The following is a 26910-nucleotide window of genomic DNA, read 5'->3' as shown; positions in this document are numbered from 1 at the left end:
GCTATGCAAGGCCCTAGCCTGGGACCTCAAAAATTCCCGTGTTTACCCCAAATCTGCCTTTTCTAGTCAACCAAAGCATCAGGTTGCACGTGACTCTGCTAGCAGTTGTTTGTGAGGAAATGAACCATCACTTGAGAGGTGGACATCTTTTTTTTTTTTTTCCCCCCAGGTAGTGATTCACCTCTCCTCAAGTGATTCACCTGCCTCAGCCTCCCAGGTTGCTGGGATTACAGGCACATACCACCATGCCCAGCTAATTTTTGTATTTTTAGTAGTCTTGATCTCTTGACCTTGTGATCCACCCACCTTGGCCTCCCAAAGTGCTGGGACTACAGGTGTGAGCCCCCACACCCGTCCGACATCTTTTAAGCTGCAGGTCCAAAGACAAAACTAACAAGGGGGGCCAGGCAAGGGGGCTCACGCCTGTAATCCCAGCACTCTGGGAGGCCAAGGCGAGAGGATCACTTGAGCCCAGGGGTTTGAGATCTGCGTGAGCAATGAGGCGAGAGACACCATCTCTAGAAAAAATGAAAAACATGGCTTGGTGGTGCGCACCTGTAGTTCCAGCTACTCAGGAGGCTGAGGCGGGAGGATCCCTTGAGCCCACGAGATCAATGCTGCAATGAGCTACTATTGCACCACTGCACTGCAGCCTGGGTGACAGCAAGACCCTGTCTTTTAAAAATATAAACAACAAGGAAACTTTTTGTAAGGAAAAGAGAGAACTAGCAACAAGCCGACCCTAGTTTACAAAAGAAAGTGAGGCTGAAAGCAGAAGCCCAGATCACTGAAGGCAAATCCCAGGTCAGAGCCTAAGTCTCTCGCTTTTGAATTTTTTTACCTATTTTTTTCTGAGGCAGAGTTTCATTCCTGGTGCCCAGAATGGAGTACAATGGCGCAATCTCGGCTCACCACAACCTCTGCCTCCCAGGTTCAAGTGATTCTCGTGCCTCGGCCTCCCAAGTAGCAGGGATCACAGGCGCATGCCACCACGTCTGGCTAACTTTTGTGTTTTCAGTAGAGATGGGGTCTCACCATGTTGGCCAGATTGGTCTCAAACTGCTGGCCTCAAGTCATCCTGTAATCCTAGCACTTTGGGAAGCTGAGGTGGGCAGATCACTTGAGGTCAGGAGTTTGAGACTGGCCTGGCTAGCATGGTGAAACCCCATTTCTACTAAAAGTACAAAAATTAGCCAGGCGTGGTGGTGCACACCTGTAATTCCAGCAACTCAGGAGGCTGAGGTACGAGAATCTTTTGAACCTGGGAGGTGGAGGTTGCAGTGAGCTGAGATGGCACCACTGCACTCCAGCCTGGGCACAGAGCAAGACCCTGTCTCAAACAAACAAACTAAAAACAAACAAACAAAAACAAGGTGATGGCAATCGTACTAACCGGTGGTGAAGACTGATACAGGGACATCACCTATCCCAATTTTCTGACTTGGTCAGCCTTATATTCCTGCTCTAATCTCACCCCTATCCCCTTCCCACATCTACTATTCCTAAAACCTCCACGGTCCTCCAGGGGGGCAGCTGTAGCCACAGCAAGCCCAGGGCTATGGGGCCACTGGACTTTCTCCAGTGGGTCTGAAAACATCAGCATTTCAGGTGGTGATGACCCCCTACTTGGGTACCACTCCCTCTTGGTAGTGACAAGGCCTGGGGGAACCTGCAGGGAATATATGGAATTCTGTATTATGCCTCTGACATTGCGGTGATGTCGAGGAGAGGAAGAGGTTTGTTCAACTGGTCATGGCCCTGAAACCCGGAGCACGTTCTCATCTCTGCATAATGAAGGCTGGCAGAGAGCAGGAGCCCTGAGCTCTCTGGGAGTCGGGTGGGTGGTGGCAGTACAGACTCCTAGATGTCTACATGGAATTACAGAAAGAAGGCTTTCTAGGCAGACCCTGGAAGGGACTTTCATGGTAGAACTTTCATCTTACAAGCAGGGATAGAGGCTACACGGGGAAAGGGACTTGTCCAAGATAAAACAACGGACGGAGGCAGGGCAGGGAGAGAGACCAGGTCCTAGACTCAGCCTCAGCACCCCTCCCACACACACACCGACACAGAAGCTGGCCCAGATTTATAATTTAATGGCTGTGCAGGTCCTAGTCCCTCATTTCTGCCGCTCACGGGCCCACTGCTCCGGGGTCAGGGTTTTCTGTTCGAAGGCATGGATGTGCGGGAGCTCTTCTGCTAGGCACGCGTTCACCAGCCTGGGACGAGAGATGAGGTTAGGAAACTGGCATGCCGGGATCGCACACCCGAGGCTGGGGTGACCCAAGAGACTGCAGGTGTCCCCAAGGTTGTCGTCCCCAGGCCGTGGGAACACGTACGTGGGGAGTGTCTACATCGAAATATTCGAATCAGGGACCACGAAGGCGGGATCCTCAGGTCCCTCCCTGAGCCACGCCCGCGGGAGTGCGGGAGCTAGGTTGCAGGGGAAAGGGGAGTGGCTGGGGTTGTGGTGCAGGAGCGGACACTGCGCTGGGCAAGGTGTTCCCAAGGCCTCACCGGTGTCTCTGAAGCAGCGGCTTCCCTTCGAACTTGGCCGACACCACCAGGACTCGGAAGCTACAGGCGCAACGGTTGAGGGTCGTGTCCTCCACCTCCTACCGAGCGGAAGAATATGAATGGTGCCGAACCCGCCCGCAGAGCTCTTTTCCCCTCTTCAGGCGACTCAACTCACCACATGCTCCGCCTCCAGGTCCCGCTGCAGCTTCTCCCGAAGGTATTCGGCGCTGAGTTCCATGGCGGTATGCCAGCCGGGGCGGCAGCCCAGAGGGGATAGAACCCCAGCTAGGACCCCGGCCACGCTGCTTTGCGCCCTTACAGGAGCCACTTCCGCTGGGGAAGCCACTTCCGCCCTTACTAAGGCGTATGTCGACGCAGTACTTCCGCCCTCAAGCGCTCGCGCTTTCCAACGGTCTGGGCTTTTCGCGCCTGCCATCCGTCAGCCAATCAGAGTCCTCAGAAGGTGGGACTCAGGCGGAGCCGATGCTGATTGGCAGGTGCTCGCCGCCTGCACCGCAGCCTGGCTTCCGAGGTTGGACTTCTACACCCGCCTCTAGACCGGAGAGGAGTACGAACCCGCACCACGGCGGCCTTCAGGCAGCCGCGGGATAGTCCCTGAGAGCTTATTGAGAAGCAAGCACCCTGCAGCCCTAGCGATCCAGCCCTCCCCTGGGCACTAGGTCACGGCAGTCAGCCCTCTGCTGCTGTTCCCTAACCCCGAGGCCCGATGGGTCCCGCGGGGGTCGCAGCGAGGCCGAGGCGCTTCTTCGGCGTCTACCTGCTCTACTGCCTGAACCCCCGGCACCGGGGCCGCGTCTACGTGGGGTTCACTGTCAATCCTGCTCGTCGGGTTCAGCAGCACAACGGGGGTCGCAAAAAAGGCGGGGCCTGGAGGACTAGCGGGCGAGGGCCCTGGTGAGAGGGGTTGGGCTTCTGTGCCTGGAGGAAGGCTTCCTGGAGGAGGCCGACCCTGCGGGGCACAGGCCTGAGGAGACTGACCGGCCTGATGTAACATGGGCGGCGGGGGGGGCGGTCCAGGGCGGGGGCGGGGCCTGTCTCAGGGGAGGAGCGTGACGGGGAGGCGGTGCCCGGGGCATCTACGTGGTGGAACTCTGGGAGGAGCTGGCTGGAGGGGGTGATGATCCAGGCTGGGGTCCAGCTTAGGGGGTTTGGTGGGCACGCTGGGGTCGGGTGGAGCGCAGGAGAGAAAGGAGTGGGGACAGGTGGGTACCCGGTCTGGAGGCGTGGCCTGAGGTGGGCAGGCACAAAGGGCATGCCTTCAGGCAGGGGCGGGGCCTGGGGCTCGGCTGAAGCCTAGAGTAAGGACCCAGATCTCAGGTGGGATTGGCAGGGACCAACAGCGAGGGTGCTGGGCTGGACCCGCGGTGCGGCTCAGAGGGACATCCCCGTTCTCCTCCCCAGGGAGATGGTGCTCGTTGTGCACGGCTTCTTGTCCGCAGTGGCTGCCCTTCGGGTAAGAAAGGAGACTGGGCGGCTGCGGGTCGGGGAGGGCTCGGGGTCCGCCTCCTGCTCCGAGCCGCCCTGACGCCCCGTACCCCGCCCACAGTTCGAGTGGGCCTGGCAGCACCCGCACGCCTCGCGCCGCCTAGCGCACGTGGGACCGCGCCTGCGTGGAGAGACGGCCTTCACGTTCCACTTGCGCGTGCTGGCACACATGCTCCGCGCACCGCCCTGGGCGCGCCTCCCGCTCACGCTGCGCTGGCTGCGCCCTGACCTCCGCCAGGACCTCTGCCTGCCGCCGCCGCCTCACGTGCCCCTGGCCTTCGGGCCTCCACCGCCCCAGGCCCCAGCCCTAAGGCACCGCGCAGGCCCCTTTGATGACACCAAGCCTGAGCCAGACCAAGAGGATGCAGGGGACTGCTGCGCCCTGTGCGCCCGGCCCATCCAGGTGAGGTCTACCCCAGGCTCTAGGGTCCAGACGACTTCGGGTGCAGCTCTTTCTTGAGGGAACCCACTCACACGCTTTGGCCACCCTATCCCCATCTCTAAGATGCAGATGCTATAGTACTTATGGCCATTCCTGAGCAAAGCAGGACCTGCTCAGGGCCTTCACCATTTCCCTTTGACAAAAAGGTTCTTCCCAAGGCCATCTGTCTTGATAACCTACCACCTCAGTGAGGTCTTCTCTGGCTCCCGATTTATAATCGCAGCTCTGAGTTGACGGCCATGGTGGCACTCATGAGACTGTAATCTGAGCTACTGGAGAGGCTGTGATGGGAAGATCACTCAAGCCCCGGAGTTCAAGGCTGCAGTGAGTTATGATCTCTCCAGCTGCACTTTTTTTTTTTTTTTTTTTTTTTTAAGGCGGAGACTTGCTCTGTTGCCCAGGCTGAAGTGCAGTGATCTTAGCTCACTGGAACCTCTGCCTCCCGGGTTCAAGCGATTCTCTTGTCTCAACGTCCCAAGTAGCTGGGATTACAGGCATGGGCCACCACACCTAGCAAATTTTTGTGTTTTTAGTAGAGATGAGTTTTTGCCATGTTGGCTGGGCTGGTCACAAATTCCTGACCTCAAGTGATCCTTCTGCCTCAGCCTCCCGGAGTACTGGGATTATAGGCGTGAGCCACCATGCCTGGACATGACCCTGTCTCTAAAACAATGAAATTAATTGAGCTCATTCTTGTGCACTTCCCGGCCACCCCCTTTTTCCTTAACACTTGATATCATCTGGCATGCCAAGTGTTTTATTAATCTCATTAGTTTCTCCCACCCCAACTGCTATACTGTACTCTCAGAGGGCAGCTTTTATCACTGCTGTAGAACAAAGTCCTGCGCAGAGCCGTTGGCCAAGAAATTTATTTTTTATTTTTATTTTTTTTTGAGATGTAGCCTCACCCTGTCGTTCTGGCTGGAGTGCAGTGGTATAATCTCGGCTCACTGCAACCTCTGCCTCTCAGTTTAAAGCGATTCACCTGCCTCTCCCAAGTGGATGGGATTACAGGCCTACGCCACCACATCTGGCTAAGTTTTGTATTTTTAGTAGAGATGGGGTTTCAACCATGTTGGCCAGGCTGCTCTCAAATTCCTGACCCTAGGTGATCCCATGTGATCCCACCCGCCTCAGCCTCCTAAAATGCTGGGATTACAGACTTGAGCCACTGTGCCCAGCCTAAATATTTAATAAAATAATGGACGATGGGCACCTTCTACTGAGCTCCTGGTATTTGTGAGTGAGTCGAGGGCTTGCTCTGCGGAGATTCAGTGTCCTGTGGGGGGTTGCTGAGCAGTTAGGAAGTTCAGGTCTGGCTGCAGTGGTGAGGCTGTGACTCAGTCAGTCACTGCTGATGCTCACAGGATATTTACCAGCTTAGCCCCAGGGGGCAAGGATTTTAACTCCCCATCTCAGTTTCCTCATCTGTAAGACGCAAATAAGTCACTTCTGCCTCTGGGGATGGAGCTGTGTAATGCCCAGAACAGTGCCTGCTGCACAGAGGGACTCGCTGCCAGCTCCCTCTCTCTCCTTGTGTCCTACCTGCCCGCTGCCTAGGACAGGATGAACAGGGACCCTTGTGTTGCCCCCACCCTGGCTGCCTCCTACGGGCCCACGTGATCTGCCTGGCAGAGGAGTTCCTTCGGGAAGAACCAGGGCAGCTTCTGCCCCTAGAGGGCCAATGCCCTAGGTGAGTGCAGTCCCCCGGCCACAGCCTGGTCTAGCTCTGGGAAGAGGGTTCCCAGTTGTGCAGTCCAGGCCCGGGACAGCTGAGTCCTCATGTCAGCCTCCAGGGCTGAGCCTGGAGGGGGCTTGTGGAGTCTGACTCTATCTTCTACCCGCCTCTCCCTTGGTAGCTGTGAGAAGTCACTGCTGTGGGGAGACCTGATCTGGTTGTGCCAGACGAACACTGAGAAAGAAGTAGAAGACTTGGAATTAGAAAAGGTGAGTGGGCTTTGGCTGCAGGCTCCCTATTCCCACTCCCTGCCCTGGGCTGCCTGTGACCTTGCTTGCCTCTGCAGGCACACTGGACAGACCTGCTGGAGACCTGATCCTTGGTGTCCCTGTGCCCCTCCTACCTCTTTTCTGTGCCACCTGCCACGGATCCAGATATGGTGGGTTTTTACTTGAATACAATAAAAAAAAAAAATCTGAGTCAAGGGTGCTTTATGGTCATTGTTGAGAGGGTGGGTGGAGCTAGTAGCCCGAGGTCCTGCCAGTCACGGGGCTTCCTTAGGGGCACAGAGGAGGGAGGAGAAGCCTGTGGCCCTAGCATGTGAGCAGCATCTGCCCTGCCTGGAAACCCCAGGCCTCAGCTAGCCCCTGCTTGCCTCTGAGCTGATGCAGTTATTGGAAGGCTTGGGAGACTCACCTTGGAATTAAATGCAAATAGTGAGGACAAAGAGCAAGGAGGATGGGGGATGCTTTCTTTCCTTAGGGCCCCGTGGCTTCCAAGCCCCAGCCTCCTCTAGCCTCTGTCTGCGGAGCCTCCTTCAAACCCAGGGAAAGAAAAGCACCTGCAGGGTTGTTGTTCTTCTAGGATCTTCTACTGATGCTCTGTGAGGTGTCCTGGGAGCCATGAAGCTGAAGCTGGCTCCCAGGGCAATGGGACTCCATTGTGTCCTTGTTTCCTTGTTCTTTTTTGTTCTTCTTCTTTCTTTTTTTTTTTTTTTTTGTAGGGGAGGGGATGGAGTCTTACTCTGTTGCCCGGGATGGAGTCTTACTCTGTTGCCCAGGCTGGAGTGTAGTGGTGTGATCTTGGCTTACTGAAACCTCCGCCTCCCAGGTTCAAGCAGTTCTCCCTCAGCCTCCCAAGTAGCTGGGATTACAGGTAGTTTTTGTATTTTTAGTAGACACAGGGTTTCACCATGTTGGCCAGGCTGGTCTCGAACTCCTGGCCCCAGGTGATCCTCCCTCATCAGCCTCCCAAAGTGCTGGGATTACAGGTATGAGCCACCATGCCCAGCCTTTTCTTCTGTGCATCCATGCTCTGCTCCACCCTTACCCCTTCACTCTGCTCACACACATCACTCCAGACTGGCCTTGTGGTCAGAACCTGGAATGCCTGGGCTGATAGGGGCCTGAGGGCTGCACTGGGTCAGAACCCCTGGTGCCTTCAAGACTATCTTGGAGCCAGCAGGTAAGTGACCTTTCCCAGGCCTGCCTATCCCACTTTCCCCTCTGCTCACTCACCTCCTCTGCCTGGATCAATTAGAGAAAGCTTGTCCACCAGGCATGGTGACTCACACCTGTAATCTCAGCGCTTTAGGAGGCCGAGGTGGGCAGATCATCTGAGCTTAGGAGTTCAAGACCATCCTGGCCAACATGGTGAAACCCCATCTCTGCTAAAAATACAGAAATTAGCTGAGTATGGTGGCGCAGGCCTGTAATCCCAACTACTCCCCAACTACTCGGCAAGCTGAGGCAGGAGAATCACTTCAACTCAGGAGGCAGAGGTTGCAGTGTGCCAAGATTGTGCCACTGCACTCCAGCCTGCACGACAGAGCAAGACTCTGTCTCATGAAAAACAGAAAAAAGAAAACTTGTCTGTTGGTCTGCCCTGCCGGGTAGAGTTCAGAGAGAAGGTCATCAGAGAGAAGGTCAGGAGCCTGGTGACAGCTCACAAAAAAACTCCAAAGGCCCCTTTTGCCTTTCATTCTTGTGTTTTCTACACACTAAGCTCACATCTTGGGTTTGTAGATGGCTCTCAGCTCGGCTGCAGCTGAGGTCCCCACCCTCAACCCTGCCCCTTCCTTCCTGGAGCTGAGCTAAGTCCCAGCCCTGACTCCAGATCCCTCCCACATTGAACCTTCAAAACCTTCAGTGCAGAGCGCAGCCCTGCACTCCCCACACCGCAACCACACTCAACCCCTGCAGGCCAGGAGAGCAGGAGTCCAGGTTCCAGAGAGCTCAGGTGAGTTCCCGAGTGGGTGGCCCAGGTTGCCCTCACCCTCCACAGCTTCTGGCTTCAACATTCCAGAAGCCGGGGCCTCTGTCATTCCCGTTCTTTCCCCATGGATATCCCATTTCAGTAGGACGACCCAGCCTGGCCGGAATCCCCTTCCCTCCCTTTTCCTTTGTGCATTTTTTAAACAGGGTATTGCTCTGTCACCCAGGCTGGCGTGTAGTGGGATCCCGGCCCACTGCAGCCTCAAAATCCTAGGCTGAGGCCATCCTCCTGCCTCAACGTCCTGAATAGCTGGGGTGACAACAGCAAGCCACTGCACCCGGCTAATTTTTAAAAGTACTTTTTGTAGAGGGGTCTTGCTTTGTTGCCTAGGTTGGTCTCAAACTCCTGGGCTCAGGGGATCCTTCCCTGTTGAAGTCCCAAGCCTCTGGGATTACAGGCGGGAGTCACCCTGCCTTCTCCTTTTGCTGAGTCATCAGTTTTGCTCATTCCCATACCAGGCTCTGGCCCCCAGTACCAGCTCAGTTGCTCAATGTGCCGTGTTTGTCTTGGAGCCCAAGTGGACTGTGACCAGGCAAGAGGATCACAGGCCTGGCCGACCCGGGAGGTTTCCACATGTGAGGAGCCCAGAGGAGGGGAGCACCGGGGAGAGGAGCCCGCTGGGTGGAGGCTGGGGTCTCAGCAGGAAATGGTGAGACAAAGGGCTGGCAGGGAGACAGCACAGGCAGGCCTAGAGCCTCCTCAGGGCAGCTGGAGTCTCCTGGAGACCTTCACACACCCTGATACCTGGGCCCCGCCCTGTGAGGGCACTTTCACTGGTCTGCACCATGGCCCAGGCCCTGGGATTTTGCACAGCTCTGCAGGTGAACGAAAGGTGCGGCCAGGCTGGGGAACCACCGCACTAGACGCAGACCTGGTTTTCAGCCCCAGCCCCGCCACTGACTGGCTTTGTGAGCTCGGGCAAGTCACTCAGCCTCCCTAGGCCTCAGTGACTTCCCTGAAAGCAAAAACTCTGCAAAGGAGCAGCTGGGTGCTCGCTCACCTCTATAATCCCAGCCCACTGGGAGGCCGAGGTGGGTGAATCACTTGAGGCCAATTTAAGACCAACCTGGCCAACATGGCAAAACCCCATCTCTACTTCCACTAAAAAAAAAAAAAAAAAAAAAAAAAAAATTAGCTGGGTGTGGTTGCACATGCTTGTCATCCCTGCTACTTGGGAGACCAAGGGGAGAGGACTGCTTGAACCCAAGAAGTTGAGGTTGCAGTGAGCTGAGATTGTGCCACTACATTCCAGCTTGGGTGGCAGATTGAGAATCCATCTCAAAAAAAAAGAAAAAAGAATTCTGCACACGGTGTTGTGATGGTGTTAAGGGTGTGGGCCTGGCTCTGGCCCCTGACACAGGAACATGGAGCTGAACCAGGACACCACCCGCCGGCCTCTGGAGTATGTGAAGGGGGTCCCGCTCATCAAGTACTTTGCAGACGCACTGGGGCCCCTGGAGAGCTTCCAAGCCCTACCTGATGACCTGCTCATCAACACCTACCCCAAGTCTGGTAGGTGAGGAGGGCCACCCACCCTCTCCCAGGTGGCAGCCCCCACCTTGGTCATGTTCATCTCCCATCTCCCTTCTCCTCCAGGCACTACCTGGGTGAGCCAAATACTGGACATGATCTACCAGGGCGGTGACCTAGAGAAGTGTAACCGGGCTCCTATCTATATACGGGTGCCCTTCCTTGAGCTCAATGATCCAGGGGATCCCTCAGGTGTGTGGCTGGGTCCTGGGAGAAAGGGGAGTGGAGGAAGACAGGGCTGGGGCTTCAGCTCACCAGGACTTCCCTGACCCACTACTCAGGGCTGGAGACTCTGAAAGTCACACCGTCCCCACGTCTCATCAAGTCACACCTACCCCTGGCCCTGCTCCCCCAGACTCTGTTGGATCAGAAGATCAAGGTGAGGCCGGGCACAGTGGTTCACACCTGTCATCCCAGATTGAGGCTGAGGTGTGAGGATCCCTTGAAGGCGAGAGATGGAGACCAGCCTGGGCAACACTGCTGTAGAGATGATGTCCTGTCTCTACAAAAAACTTCAAAAACCTGGTTTGGTGGCACAGACTGTTCCCAATTACTTAGGAGGCTCAGTGGGGAGGATTGTTTATGCAAATTGGAGGCTGCAGTGAGCCCTGCCTGCTGCTGCACTCCAGCCTGGGCAACAGACCAAAACCATCTCTACAACAACAACAACAAAACAAAAACAAAAACAAAAAAAACTTCCTGCTAAGTGGCAGGGAAGGCCAGAAAGGGAGGCTTGGGCACCCTCCCAGCCATGTTTCTGTTCTTCTGGAAAGGCCGCCTCGCTTCCGCCAGGCTCATCACATCTTTTTTTTTAAAAAAAAAACAAACAGAAATTCGCTCTTGTTGCCCAGGCTAGAGTGCAGTGGCTTGATCTCAGCTCACTGCAACTTCCGCCTTCCATGTTCAAGCGATTCTCCTGCCTCAGCCTCAAAAGGAGCTGGGATTACAGGCACCCACCATCACCCTTGGCTAATTTTGAATTTGTAGAGATGGGGTTTCACCATGTTGGTAAGGCTGGTCTTGAACTCCTGACCTCAGGTAATCTGCCAACCTTGGCCTCCCAAAGTGCTGGGATTAAAGGCATGAGCCACCGTGCCCAGCCTTCATCACATCTTGACAGAGAATATGATCTGCCCTCTTGCTCTGAAGGGGGTCCAATGCCAGGATAGTGAGTGTCTACAGTACACACTTGAGAAAGGCAGCATGTGGGTGCTCACAGGCTGGAAGAGGAGGGGCTGGTGGGAAATGGGCATGCCTTGCTCCAGATCCGGGTGTGATGGCGTTGATGCAGATTACATTAATGTAGATGAATCCAGGGACCAGGCTGGACTTTGACATCTGAGCAGGGTTCAGATCCCCGCTTGGACCTACCTGTGCCATGAGATCTCAAGCAAGTCAGCATCTAAGCGTCAGGTTCCTCCTTTGCCAAACCAAAAGAAGAGCCGGCCTGGGGCGGGCCGTGTGATGGCGCTGGGTCGGGTCCTCTGCCCCTGCAGGTGGTCTACGTTGCCCGCAACGCAAAGGACGTGGCCGTCTCCTACTACCACTTCCACCGAATGGAAAAGACACACCCTGACCCTGGGACCTGGGACAGCTTCCTGGAGAAGTTCATGGCCGGAGAAGGTGGGTTGACTGCAGGAAGGAGGGTGTGGAGCTGAGGGGTGGTGGCTACAACACACGGCAACCCTGCGTCGGTGCCCCCGCCCGCTTCTCCAGTGTCCTACGGGTCCTGGTACCAGCACGTGCAGGAGTGGTGGGAGCTGAGCCGCACACACCCTGTTCTCTACCTCTTCTATGAAGACATGAAGGAGGTGAGACCGCCTGTGCTGCCGCCCTCCATGTGACACCTGGGGGCAGGCACCTCACAGGGACCCGCCAAGGCCACCCAGTCCCCTCTCCAGGCAGCCCCACAGCAGGCCCAGATTCCCCATCCTGCCTCCCTGGCCCAGGCCTCCCAGCTGCAGCCCCACCTGGCAGCAGGCCCCACACAGCTCTCATCTCCTGCACCTGTGTCAGCTGCACAGGTGGCCCTGGATCAGATACTTAGTCCTCTTGCTTCTCCCTGCCAAAGAGTGTTCCAGCCTGGAGCCACAGTTATGAAAGAAGACCATCCCTATCATCCCTTGTTCGTAGGAGCCAAGCCCAGCTTTATCATGGGATCATAGGGCAGAGAGCAATTCATTTTACCCAGGGGACTGTGGCCCGGAGGGTCAAGGCTCTTCTGGGTTTCTAGGGGAAGTGGCCAGATGCCCTTCCTGAGGTTAGAGAAGGGGACCCCTTTTGTTTTGCTCCACTGAGGAGCCCTCTGCTACTCAGAACCCCAAAAGGGAGATTCAGAAGATCCTGGAGTTTGTGGGGCGCTCCCTGCCGGAGGAGACCGTGGACCTCATTGTTGAGCACACATCGTTCAAAGAGATGAAAAAGAACCCCATGACCAACTACACCACTGCCCCCCAGGAGTTCATGGACCACAGCATCTCCCCCTTCATGAGGAAAGGTGGGTGCTGGCCAACACGGGGGTTTGGGGCAGGTGGGAGCAGTAGCTGGAGCCTCGCCATAGTTACTCAGCTAGGGGCCTCCCCTGGGGTGAGACTACAGCTTTGCTCCCTGCCTTCCTCTCCCAGGCACGGCTGGGGACTGGAAAACCACCTTCACCGTGGCGCAGAATGAGCGCTTCGATGCGGACTATGCGGAGAAGATGGCAGGCTGCAGCCTCAGCTTCCGCTCCCAGCTGTGACAGGGGCTCCCGGGGTCACTGCAGAGGGAACGTGCGAGTCAAGCCTGACCACAGGGCTCAAGAATAAAGTATGATTTTTGGGCCAGGCACAGTGGCTCATGTCTGCAATCCCAGCGGTTTGGGAGGCTGAGCTGGGAGGATCGCCGCAATAGGCCACGAGTTTGAGACCAGCCTGGTAAAATAGTGAGACCTCATCTCACAAAGATGTAAAAATAATTAGCCACATGTGCTGGCACTCACCTGTAGTCCCAGCTACTTGGGAAGCGGAGGCTGGAGGATCATTTCAGCCCAGGAAGTTGTGAATACAGTGAGTTATGATTATGCCCATTCACTACAGCCTGGATGACAGAGCAAGACCCTCCCTTCAAAGAAAATAAAGTTTAATTAAAATAAAATATGATTTGTGTTCAATGTAGAGCCTGTATTGGAAAGGAAGAGAAACTCCGAGCTAAAGAGTGAATGCCCAGTGGGGCCATATACGGTCACCTCTCCCTCAGCGTCCAGCTCCCCAGGCCACCAATATCTGGGGAGGGGGGAGAGATCTGGAGAAGTAAAACTCAGGAGACCTGTGGAGGAGGGATGCCTGTTTAATCCCAGCATATCCTTTGCTATCCTGCCCCAAGACGGTGGAAGACATTGAATCTGCCAGCCGGCGTCACTTTTTCTTGGGCTCTTTGGAAGCCACCAGGTACCTCTGGGCCACACTGAGTTGAGGGGAGAAGCTGTCTGAATAGGTGTCTTCAGATAGGGTGGAGTAGTCATCCAGGGGCTGGGGACAGGAGGGGCTGAGAGCAGCCCTGGGACTGGTGTCACTCACTTGTGGGTGATGTGGCTGTAACTGACCACCTTGGCCAGTATCCACTGCTTGTTCCCACCCACTGCCTTCACCCAGGCAGCCACCTTGTCTCCAGGTCTGGCCACATAGTCCCCTGAGGCAGGGATGGCCCCACAGAGGGGTAGGGGCCTGTGAGTGAAACCAAGAATCAGTCCCAGCCCCTGGGCACCAGCCCCTCCCTCACAACTGCTGCCTCACTTGTCACCAGGCTTCCCGATCCACAGGGCAGGGTCATCAGCACCCCTCTGCACAAGGTCTTCTGGGGCAGCTCCGAGTCATTGTAGAGACCTGTGATCTTGGCCGCTGTGGGAAGGAAGGGAGCCCTGAGGCCCCAGGGACAGGTTGCAGCCCCCACCACCCCTAGGCTGCTGCACTGAGCTGCTGGAGGAGCCCCCGGCTCCAGAGTGAGCCCGAGAGCCCAGCAGGACTGTGACCCCATCTGCCAGGTGTCCTACAGGGGCTGCTGCACTCAGCTACAGATGGGTGGGATGGCATCACAGCGGGCACCCAAGGGGAGGAACCAGGGAGGGACAAAGCGGGTTTAGACGTGCTGGTCAGGTCCTCTTCTTGATGTCAGTGCTGACACAGAAGTATGCTTCGTTAGTGATTATTTCCTAAAATTCGAAGGGTCCCGTGGGAATCGCGGTGAGTTCGGGGCGCTTCTTCGGCGTCTACGTGCTCTACTGCCTGAACCCGTGGCACTGGGGCCGCGTCTACGTGGTGTTCACTGTCAAACCTGCTCATCCGGTCCAGCAGCACAAGGGGGGGCCGCAAAAAAGGCGGGGCTGGGTAGACCAGCGGGCGAGGGCCCTGGTGAGGCGGGGAGGGCTTCTGTGCCGGGAGGAAGGCTTCCTGGAGGAGGCGGACCCCGCGTGGCACAGGCCTGCTGAGAGGGACCAGACAGGCCTGTGAAGTAGGCGGGGCGTCCAGGGCGGGGACGGAGACAGTGCAGGGGAGGAGCGTGACAGGGAGGCGGTGCCCTGGGAATGTCGGCAGTGGAACTCGCGGAGGAGCTGGCTGGGGCGGGGGTGATGATCCAGGCTGGGGTCCAGAGTAGGGGTCTTGGTGGGCATGCTGGGGTCTGGTGGAGCGCCAGAGCAAAGCAGGGGGGACAGGTGGGTACTTGGGATGGAGGCGGGGCCTGATATTGGCAGGTGCAGGGGGCGTGTCTTCAGTCAGGGGCGGGGCCCAGGGCTGGGCTGAAGCTTGGAGTGAGGACCCCGCTGTCAGGTGGGATTGGAGGGGACTTGTGGTGGAAAGCGGCGGGGCTCACGGAGACACCCCGTTCTCCTCCCCAGAGAGATGGTGCTCCGTGTGCCCGGCTTCTCGTCCTCCGTGGCCGCCCTTCCGGTAGGAAGGAGACCGCGCGGCGGCGTGTGGTCGGGGTTTGGGATAGGACCCCTGCCTGACGCCGCCCTGACGGCCCCGTACCCCGCCGCGGTTGTAGTGGACCCGGCTCCTCCGCCCTGGGCACGCCAGCGGCTTCCGCAGCACCCAGACCTCCGCCGGGAGCTCTGGCGGCTGTGCAGTACTGGCCACTGGCCTTCGGGCCTCCCCCGCCCCAGGGCGCCGCTCAGGTCCCTTTGCTGACGCCAAGCCGGATCCTGAGCCGGACCCGGGGCCCCAGAGGCCTGTGCGCCCTGCGCGCTAGAGCGCTTCAGGGGAGGTTCGACCCAGGCAAAGGGGCTGGATCGTCCAGACGACTTCGGATCTAGCTGCTTGTTGAAGAACCAGGAAACGCCCTGACGCTTTTGCGGCCCTGTCCCCGTCTTTAAGATGGGGATGACAGTACTTCTGGCCATTCTTGAGCACAGCAGGATCTGCCTTTTCCCTTTGACTGGAAGGTTCTTCTCTACGCCATCTGTCTTGATAACCTGCCGCCTCCGCAGAGAGGTCTTCCCTGTCTCCCGATTTAAAACTGCAGCTCCGAGAAGCCCGGCATGGTGGCATATGCCTGTAGTCCCAGCTGCGGGGGAAGCTGGGATGGGAGGATCGCTTGAGCCCAGGAGTTGGAGGCTGATGTGAGCTATGATTGCTCCATTGCACTTCAGCCTGGTTGAAAGAGCAAGACCCCGTCTCTAAAAAAATAAAATACAAGCCTGGCGCAGTGGCTCACACCTGTAATCCCAGCACTTTGGGAGGCGGAAGCGGGCCAATCACCTGAGGTCTGGAGTTCGAGACCAGCCTGACCAACATGGAGAAACTTCATCTCTAAAAAAAATTGTTTTTAATAAATAAATTTAAAAACATAAATAAAAATTCAATAACATTGCAGCTCTTCCTAACAGATGATGGTCCTGGATTTACTGAGCTCTCAAAAAATGTGAGTGAGTAGAGGACAAGCCCTGCAGAGATTCAGTAACCTGCCGGCGTGTGAGGAAGTTCAGCTCTGGCTGTAATAGTGAGGCTGTGACTCAATCAGTCACTGCTGATGCTTGCAGGACATTGGCCAACTTAGTCTCTGAGGGCAAGGATTTTAATCCCCATCTCCATTTCTTCATCTCTAAGATGTGAATAATAGTCACCCCTGCCTCATAGGATTGAGCTGTGGAACCCTCCTCCCACCTCCTTTCTGGGCCACCCGCTGCGGGTTCGGAGCTTTTTACTGGAGTGCAATACAAAGTCTGAATCTAGGGTGCCTTCCGGTGGTGGCTGAGGGCGGGGGCGGAGCTAGCAGCCTGTGGACCTGCCAGTCAAGGGGCTTCCAGAGGAGGGAGAAGGGGCCCCTGGCCCTAGCTTGTGAGCAGCCTCTCCTCTGCCTGAAAGTCCCACGCCTCAGTTTTCCCCCACTGCCTCCTGCCTGCTTGCCTCTGAACTCACGAAATTCTTGGAAGGCTTGGGAGACTCACCTCTACTCAGATGATTACCTGTCTCGTACCCAGCTTGACCTTGGATTTTAAATAGTGAGGACAAAGAAGGAGGAGGAGGGGGGATGCCCTCCTTCCATAGGGCCCCATGGCTTCCAAGCCTCAGCCTCCTCTGGCCTCTGTCTGCAGAGCCTTCTTCAAACCCAGGGAAAGAGAAGCATCTGCCAGGGGCTGCTGTTCTAGGATATGTTACTGATGCTCTGTAATTTCCCCCGAGAGCCATGTAGCTGGGACTTGCTTCCAGGGCAAGTGTCCTTCTTCTTTCTTGATCTATGAGTCCATGCTGTGCTCCACCCCTGCCCCTTGACTCTGTGCACACACATTACTCCAGACTGGCCTTGTGTTCAGAGCCTGGAGTGCCTGGGCTGCTGAGGGCTTGTGTGTGGGCTGCACCGGACTAGAAGCATTGGTGCCTTCAAGGTTTCCCTGGAAAACATGACCTGCCCCTTTTCTGCCTAGCTAGTACCCATTTTTCCCCACTCACAGGCTCACTTCCCTTGCCTGGGTCAATTAGAAAAAGCTTGTCTGCTGGCCTGAGGTCTGGAGTTCAAGAGCCCTGCAGGGTTGTGTTCAGTGGGCAGGTCAGGAGCCCGGTGACATCTCAAAAAATAAAAAAAGGGCGGGGCGCAGTGGCTTACACCTGTAATCCCACTAGTTTGGGAGGCTGAGACAGGCAAATCATCTGAGGTTAGGAGCTGGACACCAGCCTGACCAACATGGTGAAACCCTACGTACAAAACAAAAACTAGCCAGGCATGGTGGCATGCAGTTGTAATCTCAGCCACTCAGGAGAGTGAGGTAGAAGAATTGCTTGAACCTGGGTGGTGGAGGTTGCAGTGAGCCGAGATCGCACCACTATACCACAGCCTGGGCAACAGAGCAAGACTCGTTCTCAAAAAAAAAAAACAAAAAAAAAACCAAAAAAAAAACCAAAAAAAAAAACAGAATACAATAAAAATAAAAATAAAATAAAATGAATCTATATATTCGGTTCTTTTGCCTTTCATTCTTCTGTTTCCTAATCACAACTAAACGCTAAACTCACATCTTGGCTTTGGAGATCACTCCAAGCTTGACTGCAGCAGTGGTGCTAGGGACGGTAATGGAGAAGCTCCCGAAACCCTCGGCCCCACCCCTTCCTTCCAGGAGCAAACCCAACTCTGGCCTTGACTCCAGATCCCTCCCACGTAAAACCTGCAACACCTTCGCAAACGGCAGCTCTTCACTCCCCACACTCAGCCGCTGCAGGCAAGGAGGGCAGGAAGCCAGTGTCTGGAGAATTCCGGTGAGTACTCCAGCCTGGGCAACAAGAGTGAAACTACATTAAAAAAAAAAAAAAAAAAGAATGTTGGCTTGGCAGAGTCTGAATGGAGGACTTCAAATCTGATCATTTACAGTAAGGTATGTTGAGGCAGATCATATCACTGGATCTTCCAGGCCAATGGACCCCTTGCTTCTGAAATAGTCCCAGCATTCAGGTTTTCATCATGTCTTTGTCTTCTTGGCTCTGAGGGAAAGAACGGTTTGTTCTGGGTGTTATCAGAGGTCAAAGCTTTTTCTTTTTTCTTCAAGATGGAGTCTCGCTGTTGTCACCCAAGCTGGAATGTAGTGGTGTGATCTCAGCTCACTGCCACCTCCACCTCCCCAGTTCAAGTGATTCTCCTGCCTCAGCCTTCCAAGTAGCTGGGATTACAGGCACCTACCACCACGCCCGGCTAATTTTTGTATTTTTAGTAGAGACGAAGTTTCACCATGTTGGCCAGGCTGGTCTTGAACTCCTGACCTTGGGTGATCCACCGATGTCGCCCTCCCAAAGTGCTGGGATTACAGGTGTGAGCCACTGCACCCAGCCTAAACTTTTTCTGATTGTGCGTGCCCCACAGGAATTGAAGTTTTTGGCTATGTTATACCCAAGAATTAAGTGGACATTTTATTATCAACAGAGTAGGTGCAGTTTGGGTTAATCCCATGGGTACAAGTTCATTTTTAGGGAACCGTTAGAGGGTGGAGGAAAGGTTTTCTTTTGGCCCCTGTAATAGCAGAGCAGAAAGAGAAGGAACTTGAGCCCTTGATGGCGTACTAATAAAAATACCCGATGGTGCTGGCGTGGTGGCTCACACCTGTAATCCTAGCACTTTGGGAGGCCAAAGTGGGTGGATCACGAGATCAGGAGTTCAAGATCAGCCTGGCCAACGTGGTGAAACCCCATCTCTACTAAAAATACAAAAATTAGGGCCGGGCGTGGTGGCTCAAGCCTGTAATCCCAGCACTTTGGGAGGCCGAGGTGGGTGGATCACGAGGTCAAGAGATCGAGACCATCCCGGTCAACATGGTGAAACCCCGTCTCTACTAAAAATACAAAAAATTAGCTGGGTATGGTGGTGCGTGCCTGTAATCCCAGCTACTCAGGAGGCTGAGGCAGGAGAATTGCCTGAACCCAGGAGGCGGAGGTTGCGGTGAGCCGAGATCGCGCCATTGCACTCCAGCCTGGGTAAGGAGAGCGAAACTCTGTCTCCAAAAAAAAAAAAAAAAAAAAATTAAAATTAGCCGGGTGTAGTTGTGTGCACTTGTAGTCCCAGCTACTCCACAGGCTGAGGCAGGAGAATCACTTGAACCCGGGAAGTGGAGGCTGCAGTGAGCTGAGATCATGCCACTGCACTCCAGCTTGGGTGACACAGCGAGACTCCGTCTGAAAAAAAATGCCCTATGGTTTAAGCTGAGTATTCTCTTAATTGCAAATGAAAAAATTCCTAATACAAGCTTCTTAGAAAGATTTATTTTTTAAATAGTTATTTATTTAATTTTGAGATGGAGTCTTGCTCTTGTTGCCCAGGCTGGAGTACAGCGACACTATCTCTGCTCACTGCAACCTCCACCCCCGAGGTTCAAGTGATTCTTCTGCCTCAGCCTCTGGAGTAGCTAGGACTACAGACACCTGCCACCACGCCCGGCTAATTTTTGTATTTTTAGTAGACAGGGGGTTTCACCATATTGGCCAGGCTGGTCTCGAACTCCAGACCTCATGATCCACCCGACTTGGTCCCCCAAAGTGCTGGGATTATTGGCATGAGCCACTGTGCCCCATCCTCTTAGAAGAATTTATACACATTATTTTAATTAGTTAATTACTTTTTTTTTTTTGCAATCACTGAATACTTTCTTAACAGGGAAGAAGAAACAAACTTCTTATCAGAATCTATGCCACAGAACTTAGTACTTTGTTAGGGATTTTTTTGGGAGAAGATATCCCAGTGGGGCCAAGGCTTAGCAATCTACAGCAAATGTTTTATGCTTTATTTATCTTTTTTTTTTTTTTTTTTGAGACAGGGTCACGCTCTTTTGCCCAGACTCAAGTGCAGTGGCATGATCTTGGCTCACTGTAGCTTCCACCTCCTGGGTGCAAATGATTCTCCTGCCTCAGCCTCCCGAGTAGCTAAGGTGAACTACAGGCACACACTACCATGCCCAGGTAATTTTTGTATTTTTAGTAGAGACAGCGTTTTACCATGTCAGTCAGGCTGGTCTGGAACTGTTGATCTCAAGTGATCTGCCTGCCTCAACCTCCCAAAGTGCTGGGATTACAGGTGTGAGCCACCCCCACCCTGTTCTGAAAGCTTTATTGTTTTTTTTTCCTTTTTTTTTTTTTTTTTGAGATAGCGTTTTGCTCTTGTTGCCCAGACTGGAGTGCAATGGCATGATATTGGCTCACTGCAATCTCCGTCTTCTGGGTTCAAGTGATTCTCCTGCCTCAGCCTCCCAAGTGTCTGGGATTACAGGCATATGCCACTATGCCTGGTTAATTTTGTAATTTTAGTAGAGATGGAGTTTCACTGTGTTGGACAGGCTGGTCTTGAACTCCTGACCTCAGATGATCTACCTGCCTCGGCCTTGGTCTCCTAAAGTGCTGGGATTACAGGCATAAGCCATTGCACCTTTTTTTTTTTTTTTTTTTTTTCCCCGAGACAGAGTCTCACTTGGTAGCCCAGGCTGGAGTGCAGTGGCGAGATTTCGGCTCACTGTAGCTTCCACCTCCCGGGTTCAAGCGATTCTCCTTCCTCAGCCTCCCGAGTAGCTAAGAGTCACCACGCCTGGCTAATTTTTGTATTTTTAGTAGATACTGGGTTTCACCATGTTGGTCAAGCTGGTTTCGAACTCCTGACCTCAGGTGATCCTCCCGCCTCAGCCTCCCAAAATGCTGAGATTACAGGCATGAGCCACTGTGCCTGGCCCCAGAGTGAGACCTTGTCTGAAAAAAAAATTTGTAAAAATGTGGATGGTGCTAAAAACACAGGAGAGAGAGAGAGAGAGAGAGAGAGAGAGCGAGAGAGAGAACAACAGTGACATCTGTCAGTTTCGTCGCCTACTGCTGTTGCCTGCCATGTTCTGCTGCCTGTACTGGAAAGCAGAAAGCCAGGACACAGAGAAGGAACAGAAGCCTCAGAGAGAGGCTGAAAAGAGGGAAAGGTGGTGTAAGGGTCATTGCCGAGTTTAAAATGAGGAAACTGAGGCCAGTATAAGAAAATTAAACGCCAATTTATTCAGCTCCGCCTCGAGGTTCTCTGGTCTGGGGAAAGGGGGCCAGAGAAGTCGTGCTGACTTCCTGGGGCGGGGGTGGGGGGGCAGTTATGGCTAGGAGGAACGAGCAACAGCTTGGGTGCTCTGATTGGGTCCAGGGAGCGGGATTGGGATGGGGCCGGTCAATATTGGTTGGCGGGTTGTTGGGCGGGTTTTTCCTGCCAGAGCCACCAGGGTTGCATTAGCCAGAGCCTTCCAAGGGAGCCACGTGGCAGAGCTAGGTGCCGGGTGCAGAGTCAGGTGCCGAGTGCAGAGGTGGCCTTACGGGGGGGTCAGCCACCGTACTGGGTTCCCTCCAGTCCTCAGCTCCCTTCTTCTGAACTCACCTGCATCTCACCCAGTATCTTTCCAGCAAATTCCCATGATCTCTTAGGCAAATCAGACTGGCTTATCATTGCTGGCAGATACAAGAGCTGTGGTCTTTACAGCAACATTTGATCAATCAGCAGGTACCAGGACTTAAAGGTAAGTAAGGGAATCTGTTGGAAGAGGAAGAAAACATTTTGCCAAAGGCTTTGTTTAGGTAAACCAGCCAAAAAAAAAAAAAAAAAAAAAAAAAAAAAAAAACCGGCCAGGTGCAATGGCTCACGCCTGTAATCCCAGCACTTTGGGAGGCCAGGGCAGGTGGATCACCTGAGGTCACTAGTTGGAGACCAGCCTGACCAATATGGTGAAATACTGTCTCTACTAAAATTACCAAAAAATTAGCCAGGCGTGGTGGCGTGTGCCTGTAGTCCCAGCTACTCGGGAGGCTGAGGCAGGTGAATTGCTTGAACCCATGAGGCGGAGGTTGCAGTGAGCCGAGATTGTGTCACGGCACTCCAGCCCGGGCAACAGAGCAAGACTCTATCTCAAAAAAATTAAAAGCCAACAAATTAGTAGCAAACTTCAGTTATCCCTGAAGATTCAGAGAAGTAAAAACATGAGCTAATTCTTTCTGTCACCAGGCTGGAGTGCAGTGGTGCAATCTCACTCACTGCAACCTTCGCCTCCCGGTTCAAGCAATTCACCTGCCTCAGCCTCCCAAGTAGCTGGGACTACAGGTGCATGCCAACCACGCCCAGCTAATTTTTTTATTTTTTAGTAGAGATGTGGGTTTCACCATGTTGACCAGGATGGTCTCGATCTCTTGACCCTGTGATCTGCCCACCTCGGCCTCCCAAAGTGCTGGGATTACAGATGTGAGCCACCACGCCCGGCTCCTAATTCTTGTTTTTTTTTTTTTTTGTTTTTTGTTTTTTTTTTTTTTTAAAGATGGGGTTTCACCATATTGGTCAGGTTGGTCTGCAACTCCTGACCTCAAGTGATCCACCCACCTCAGCCTCCTAAAGTGCTGGGATTACAGGCGTGAGCCACTGCGCCTGGCCTAATTCTTTTTACTATAAATGAACTAAAACGATGTGTATACATCTGTTGGTACATGTGACATAATTTTAAAAATATATATTTGGTCTCTGTCCTTGGTTCCTGGCACACAGCTCCTAAAACCCTTGTAATTTCCCAAGTGATGGGGTGATAAGAGCATCTTTTGTTATGTTTAGTCTTTTTTCAGTGTTTTTCTTCTGTGTGTGTGTGTGTGTGTTTTAGAGTCTCACTCTGTCACCCAGGCTGGAGTGCAGTGGCTTATGGCCACTTTGCCTCCTGGGTTCAAGCGATTCTCCTGCCTTAGCTTTTCCAGTAGCTGGGATCACAGACGCCCACCACCAGGCCCGGCTAATTTTGGTATTATTAGTAGAGGCAGGATTTCACCACATTGGCCGGGCTGATCTTGAACACCTGACCTCGTGATCAATCCCAAAGTGCTGAGATTACAGGCATAAGCCATGCCCAGCTGAGGATTGGAATTTTTAGCCCCACCCCTGATCCCAGGAGAAAGGAGACAGGCTGGAAGATGAGTTTAATCACCAATGGCCAGCGAATTTAGCCCATTGCACCTAAATAACGGAACGTCCTTAAAATCTCTAAACAGTTTGAAGAGCTCCTAGATTTGTGAGAGAGGCCTAGAGAGGCCATGAGAGGTCCACGTGCCTTCCCCATACCTTGGCCTATGCCTCTCTTCCTCCCACTGTTTATTTGTACCCTTCATAACAAACCAGTAAATGTAATTCAAGTGTTTCCCTGAGTTCTGTGAGATTTTAAAGCAAAGTATCAGACCTGACGAGAGGGTCATGGGAACCCCCAATCTGTAGCCACATCAGTCAGAAGCACTGGAGGCCTAGGCTTTGCAACTGGCATTCAAAGGGAGGGCAGTCTTGTGGGACCGAGGCTTTTTTTTTTTTTGAGACGGAGTTTCGCTCTTGTTACCCAGGCTGGAGTGCAATGGCGTGATCTCAGCTCACCGCAACCTCTGCCTCCTGGGTTCAGGCAATTCTCCTGCCTCAGCCTCCTGAGTAGTTGGGACTACAGGTGTGCATCACCATGCCCAGCTAATTTTTGTATTTTTAGTAGAGACGGGGTTTCACCATGTTGACCAGGATGGTCTCGATCTCTTGACCTCGTGATCCACCCGTCTTGGCCTCCCAAAGTGCTGGGATTATAGGCGTGAGCCACCGTGGGGACCGAGGCTTTTATCTGTGAAGTTTGACTCTACTCCAGGTAGGTAGTGTTGGAATTGAACTGAATCCTAGGACACCCGGCTGGTGTCAGGAGAATTGAAGGACTGGTTGGTGATGCGGTTTGGAGCTATGTCCCCACCCAAATCTCACATTCAATTGCAATTCCTAATGTTGGGGGTGGGGCCTGGTGGGAGGTGAATGGACAGTGGAGGCTGAGGTGGAGGTGGAGGCAGATTTCCCCCTTTGGTGCTGTTCTCATGATTGGAATACTCTGGAGATGTTTTTTTCTTTAGTTGGAGTCTTGCTCTGTCACCCAGGCTGGAGTGCAGTGGTGCAATCTCGGCTCACTGCAACCTCTGCCTCCCGGGTTCAAGTCATTCTCCTGCCTCAGCCTCCTGAGTAGCTTAGACCACAGGCATGTGCCACTGCATTAGGGTAATTTTTTGTATTTTTAGTAGAGATAGGGTTTCACTGAGTGAGGCAGGATGGTCTTGATCTCCTGAGCTCATGGTCTGCCCGCCTTGGCCTCCCAAAGTACTGTGATTACAGGTGTGAGCCACTGCACCTGGCAACAATCCCACAATTTTAAGTCTTAAATAGCCACAGCGACGGTATTAACATTTATTTAGAAGTTTACAGTTTGCAAAGCATTTCTGGTGTAGACAATGTGTGGAATGACAGTAGGTGGGTGTGGGAGGAAGGGAAAAAGATTCAGCGTGCCCAGGGTCCCTGTTTGTATCAGGACAACCTGCATTAAAGCTAAAGATGGGGCCAGGAGTTTTTTGTTTGTTTGTTTTGAGATGGAGTCTTTCTCTGTCACCCAGGCTGGAGTACAGAGACACGATATAGGCTCGCTGTAACCTCCACCTCATGGGTTCAAGTGATTCTCCTGCCTCAGCCTCCCAAGTAGCTGGGATTACAGGCGCCCGCCACCACACCCACCTCATTTTTGTATTTTTAGTAGAGAGGGTTTCACCAAGTAGGCCAGCCTAGTCTCGAACTCCTGACCTTAAGTGATCCATGCGCCTTGGCCTCCCAAAGTGCTGAAATTACAGGTGGGAGCCACTGCGCCTGGCCCATTAATATAATTTTTAAAAAAAAATATGGAACGCTTTATGAATTTGCGTGTCATCATTGCACAGGGGCCATGCTAATCTTCTCTGAATTGCTCCAATTTTAGCATATGTGCTGCCCAAATGAGCACTCATTAATATAATTTCCTAAAAAAATATGAGTGACAATGGCCCGTGACAAAGCCCTCAGGAGGGCTTGAGAACACGTGCCTAGATCTCCTTTCCTGAGAGGTTTGCTCTGAGCGCTGGTGCACTGCTTGCACGCGGCAGGGGGACAGTCAGGAGGCCGACCCCTTGCCTTGGCAGAGGCGGTGGTGCTGGGTAAGGTGAGCCGCTGGAGGGGAGGAGCAAACAGGAGAGATTCCACTTTCCCCCAGAGCCACTGTCCTTTTCTCCATTTCTTCACCAGGAGTTGGAGGTTCCTGCTGATCTCTTAGAGGGGAGATGAAGGTTAAATGAAGGAGCGCATAAGCCTTTGGCTCAGAGTAAGTTCTCAGTAAGTGATAGGTGGTGTTTTTTCCCCCTCACCGAGCTTACCTTCTAGTGTGGGAAACAGAACAAGTGGTAAAAATAAAGTGCTGGGATTGAGAGGGGCGAAAGGGGGCGCTGTGGGGACACTTGTGTCTCCCCTTGAAATAAAGCAACAGGTGAATGGGTATCCCTGCCCAGCTTTCTGTCCTACTCACCATCTTTCCGACTGAATTTCTTTGTGTTCATCTGTCTGCCTTCTTCTTCTGTTTCTTCTAACAGGAGATTTTACTGACTCTTGCTTCCCGAAGAACTATCCTATTTTTTTTTTTTTCTTTTTTTTTTTAAGATGAGGGTTCACCATGATGGCCAGGCTGGTCTTGATCTCCTGAACTCAGGTGATCCACCCACCTCGGCCTCCTAAAGTGCTAGGATTACAGGCGTGAGCCACCTCACCCGGCAGAACTATCCTATTTCTATTCTTGTAAAATTGTTTTCTTCTGGGAGCAGGGAGTCTCCTGTAGGAGACCAGCTCATTCTTCTGCTCCTGGAGAAATAACTGATGCCTTCCTGGCTCAGGATGCAGATCCAAGCCAGGGCCGAGGGCAGCAGGAAGTGCTGGGTTTTCTCTCTAGGGTCACTGCACAGTCACCACTCACCTCCATCCCATTCTATCTTCCATATGTGCAACAACTTGGTTCCATTCATCCATGTCCAGATGGGCAGGCTGGGAGTGCGGGCTGGGAGGTGGCCTCCAGTAAGGAAGGGAAGAAGGACTTGTCTCTCAGTAGAAATAGCTATCATTTCCTGACACTTCCTCTGTGCCACAGACTTAAAGATCATTTTTTAACATTTGAGTATGTATCAGTAATATGTCAATGGAGTGAAAAAAAGGGTAATTAGTAAAAAATCCTCTGCCCTTTTCCTGAGATGTATGATGCATTTACAAACACAGATACATATATATTCTTTTTTTTTTCCACCATGTTGGTCAGGCTGGCCTTGAACTCCCAACCTCAGGTGATCCGCCCACCTTGGCCTTCAAAGTGCTTGGATTACAGGCATGAGCCACCGCGCCCAGCCTAACTTTTGTATTTTTATTTTATTTTATTTTATTTTTATTTTTATTTATTTATTTATTTTGAGACAGAGTTTTGCTCTTGTTACCCAGGCTGGAGTGCAATGGCGCGATCTCGGCTCACCGCAACGTCCGCCTCCTGGGTTCAGGCAATTCTCCTGCCTCAGCCTCCTGAGTAGCTGGGATTACAGGCACGCGCCACCATGCCCAGCTAATTTTTTTTTTGTATTTTTAGTAGAGACGGGGTTTCACCATGTTGACCAGGTTGGTCTCGATCTCTTGACCTTGTGATCCACCCGCCTCGGCTTCCCAAAGTGCTGGGATTACAGGCTTGAGCCACTGCACCTAACCAGCATGGAGTCTTGCTCTGTTGCCCAGGCTGGAGTGCAGTGGCACGATCCCAGCTCATTGCAACCTCTGCCTCCTGGGTTCAAGCAATTCTCCTGCCTCAGCCTCCCTAATGGCTGGGACTACAGGCTCACACTACGACACATGACTAATTTTTATTTTTATTATTTTTAGTAGAGTCAGGGTTTCACCATGTTGGCTAGGATGGTCTTGATCTCTTGACCTTGTGATCCTCCTGCCTTGGCCTCCCAAAGTGCTGGGATTACAGGCATGAGCCACTGCGCCTGGCTCCTTTTTTTTTTTTTAAACCCAAATGGTGGCTTACCTGATACACATCTTCACATCTTCATCTTTTTTTTTTTTTTTTTTTTTTCCTGAGATGGTGTCTCACTCTGTCACTGGTGCTGGAGAGCAGTGTCATGAGCAT

At 53.2% G+C, this 26910-nt stretch overlaps 3 protein-coding genes and 1 non-coding gene across 6 annotated transcripts; 2 read left to right on the top strand and 2 right to left on the bottom strand.

Moving 5' to 3' along the window:
* Positions 1-2076: 2076 nt before the first annotated feature.
* BOLA2B (bolA family member 2B) lies at positions 2077-2953 on the bottom strand. 2 transcript variants are annotated; one of them, XM_003928720.4, is made up of 3 exons: positions 2693-2953; positions 2518-2615; positions 2077-2219 (listed from the first exon to the last, which is right to left on the bottom strand). In XM_003928720.4, exons 1-3 carry the CDS (start codon positions 2951-2953, stop codon positions 2120-2122), a joined length of 459 nt encoding a protein of 152 aa, XP_003928769.1. In that variant the 3' UTR covers positions 2077-2119. The 2 variants fall into 2 exon arrangements, with proteins under 2 accessions (XP_003928769.1, XP_039333663.1); XM_039477729.1 differs by having other exon boundaries at positions 2518-2577.
* Positions 2954-3244: 291 nt separating this feature from the next.
* On the top strand, positions 3245-6622 carry SLX1A (SLX1 homolog A, structure-specific endonuclease subunit). Its single transcript, XM_003930131.3, has 6 exons — positions 3245-3432; positions 3940-3991; positions 4085-4426; positions 6031-6158; positions 6325-6412; positions 6490-6622. Exons 1-6 carry the CDS (start codon positions 3245-3247, stop codon positions 6517-6519), a joined length of 828 nt encoding a protein of 275 aa, XP_003930180.1. The 3' UTR covers positions 6520-6622.
* Positions 6496-13079, top strand: SULT1A3 (sulfotransferase family 1A member 3). Of its 2 annotated transcripts, XM_074381997.1 has the most exons (9): positions 6496-6582; positions 8876-9066; positions 9778-9929; positions 10014-10139; positions 10229-10326; positions 11444-11570; positions 11664-11758; positions 12264-12444; positions 12572-13079. In XM_074381997.1, exons 1-9 carry the CDS (start codon positions 6580-6582, stop codon positions 12682-12684), a joined length of 1086 nt encoding a protein of 361 aa, XP_074238098.1. In that variant the 5' UTR covers positions 6496-6579; the 3' UTR covers positions 12685-13079. The 2 variants fall into 2 exon arrangements, with proteins under 2 accessions (XP_074238098.1, XP_039333662.1); XM_039477728.2 differs by lacking the exon at positions 6496-6582 and having other exon boundaries at positions 8903-8992.
* Positions 13080-24613: 11534 nt separating this feature from the next.
* On the bottom strand, positions 24614-24720 carry LOC120367534 (U6 spliceosomal RNA). The gene has a single exon (XR_005581901.1). It is a non-coding gene; the product is annotated as a U6 spliceosomal RNA (small nuclear RNA).
* Positions 24721-26910: the final 2190 nt, after the last annotated feature.

The sequence above is a fragment of the Saimiri boliviensis genome, chromosome 12 (assembly GCF_048565385.1).
Source record: "Saimiri boliviensis isolate mSaiBol1 chromosome 12, mSaiBol1.pri, whole genome shotgun sequence".
NCBI lineage: Eukaryota > Metazoa > Chordata > Mammalia > Primates > Cebidae > Saimiri > Saimiri boliviensis.
The sequence above is the reverse complement of the archived record's forward strand: the minus strand, read 5'-3'. Positions and strand labels throughout refer to the sequence as shown.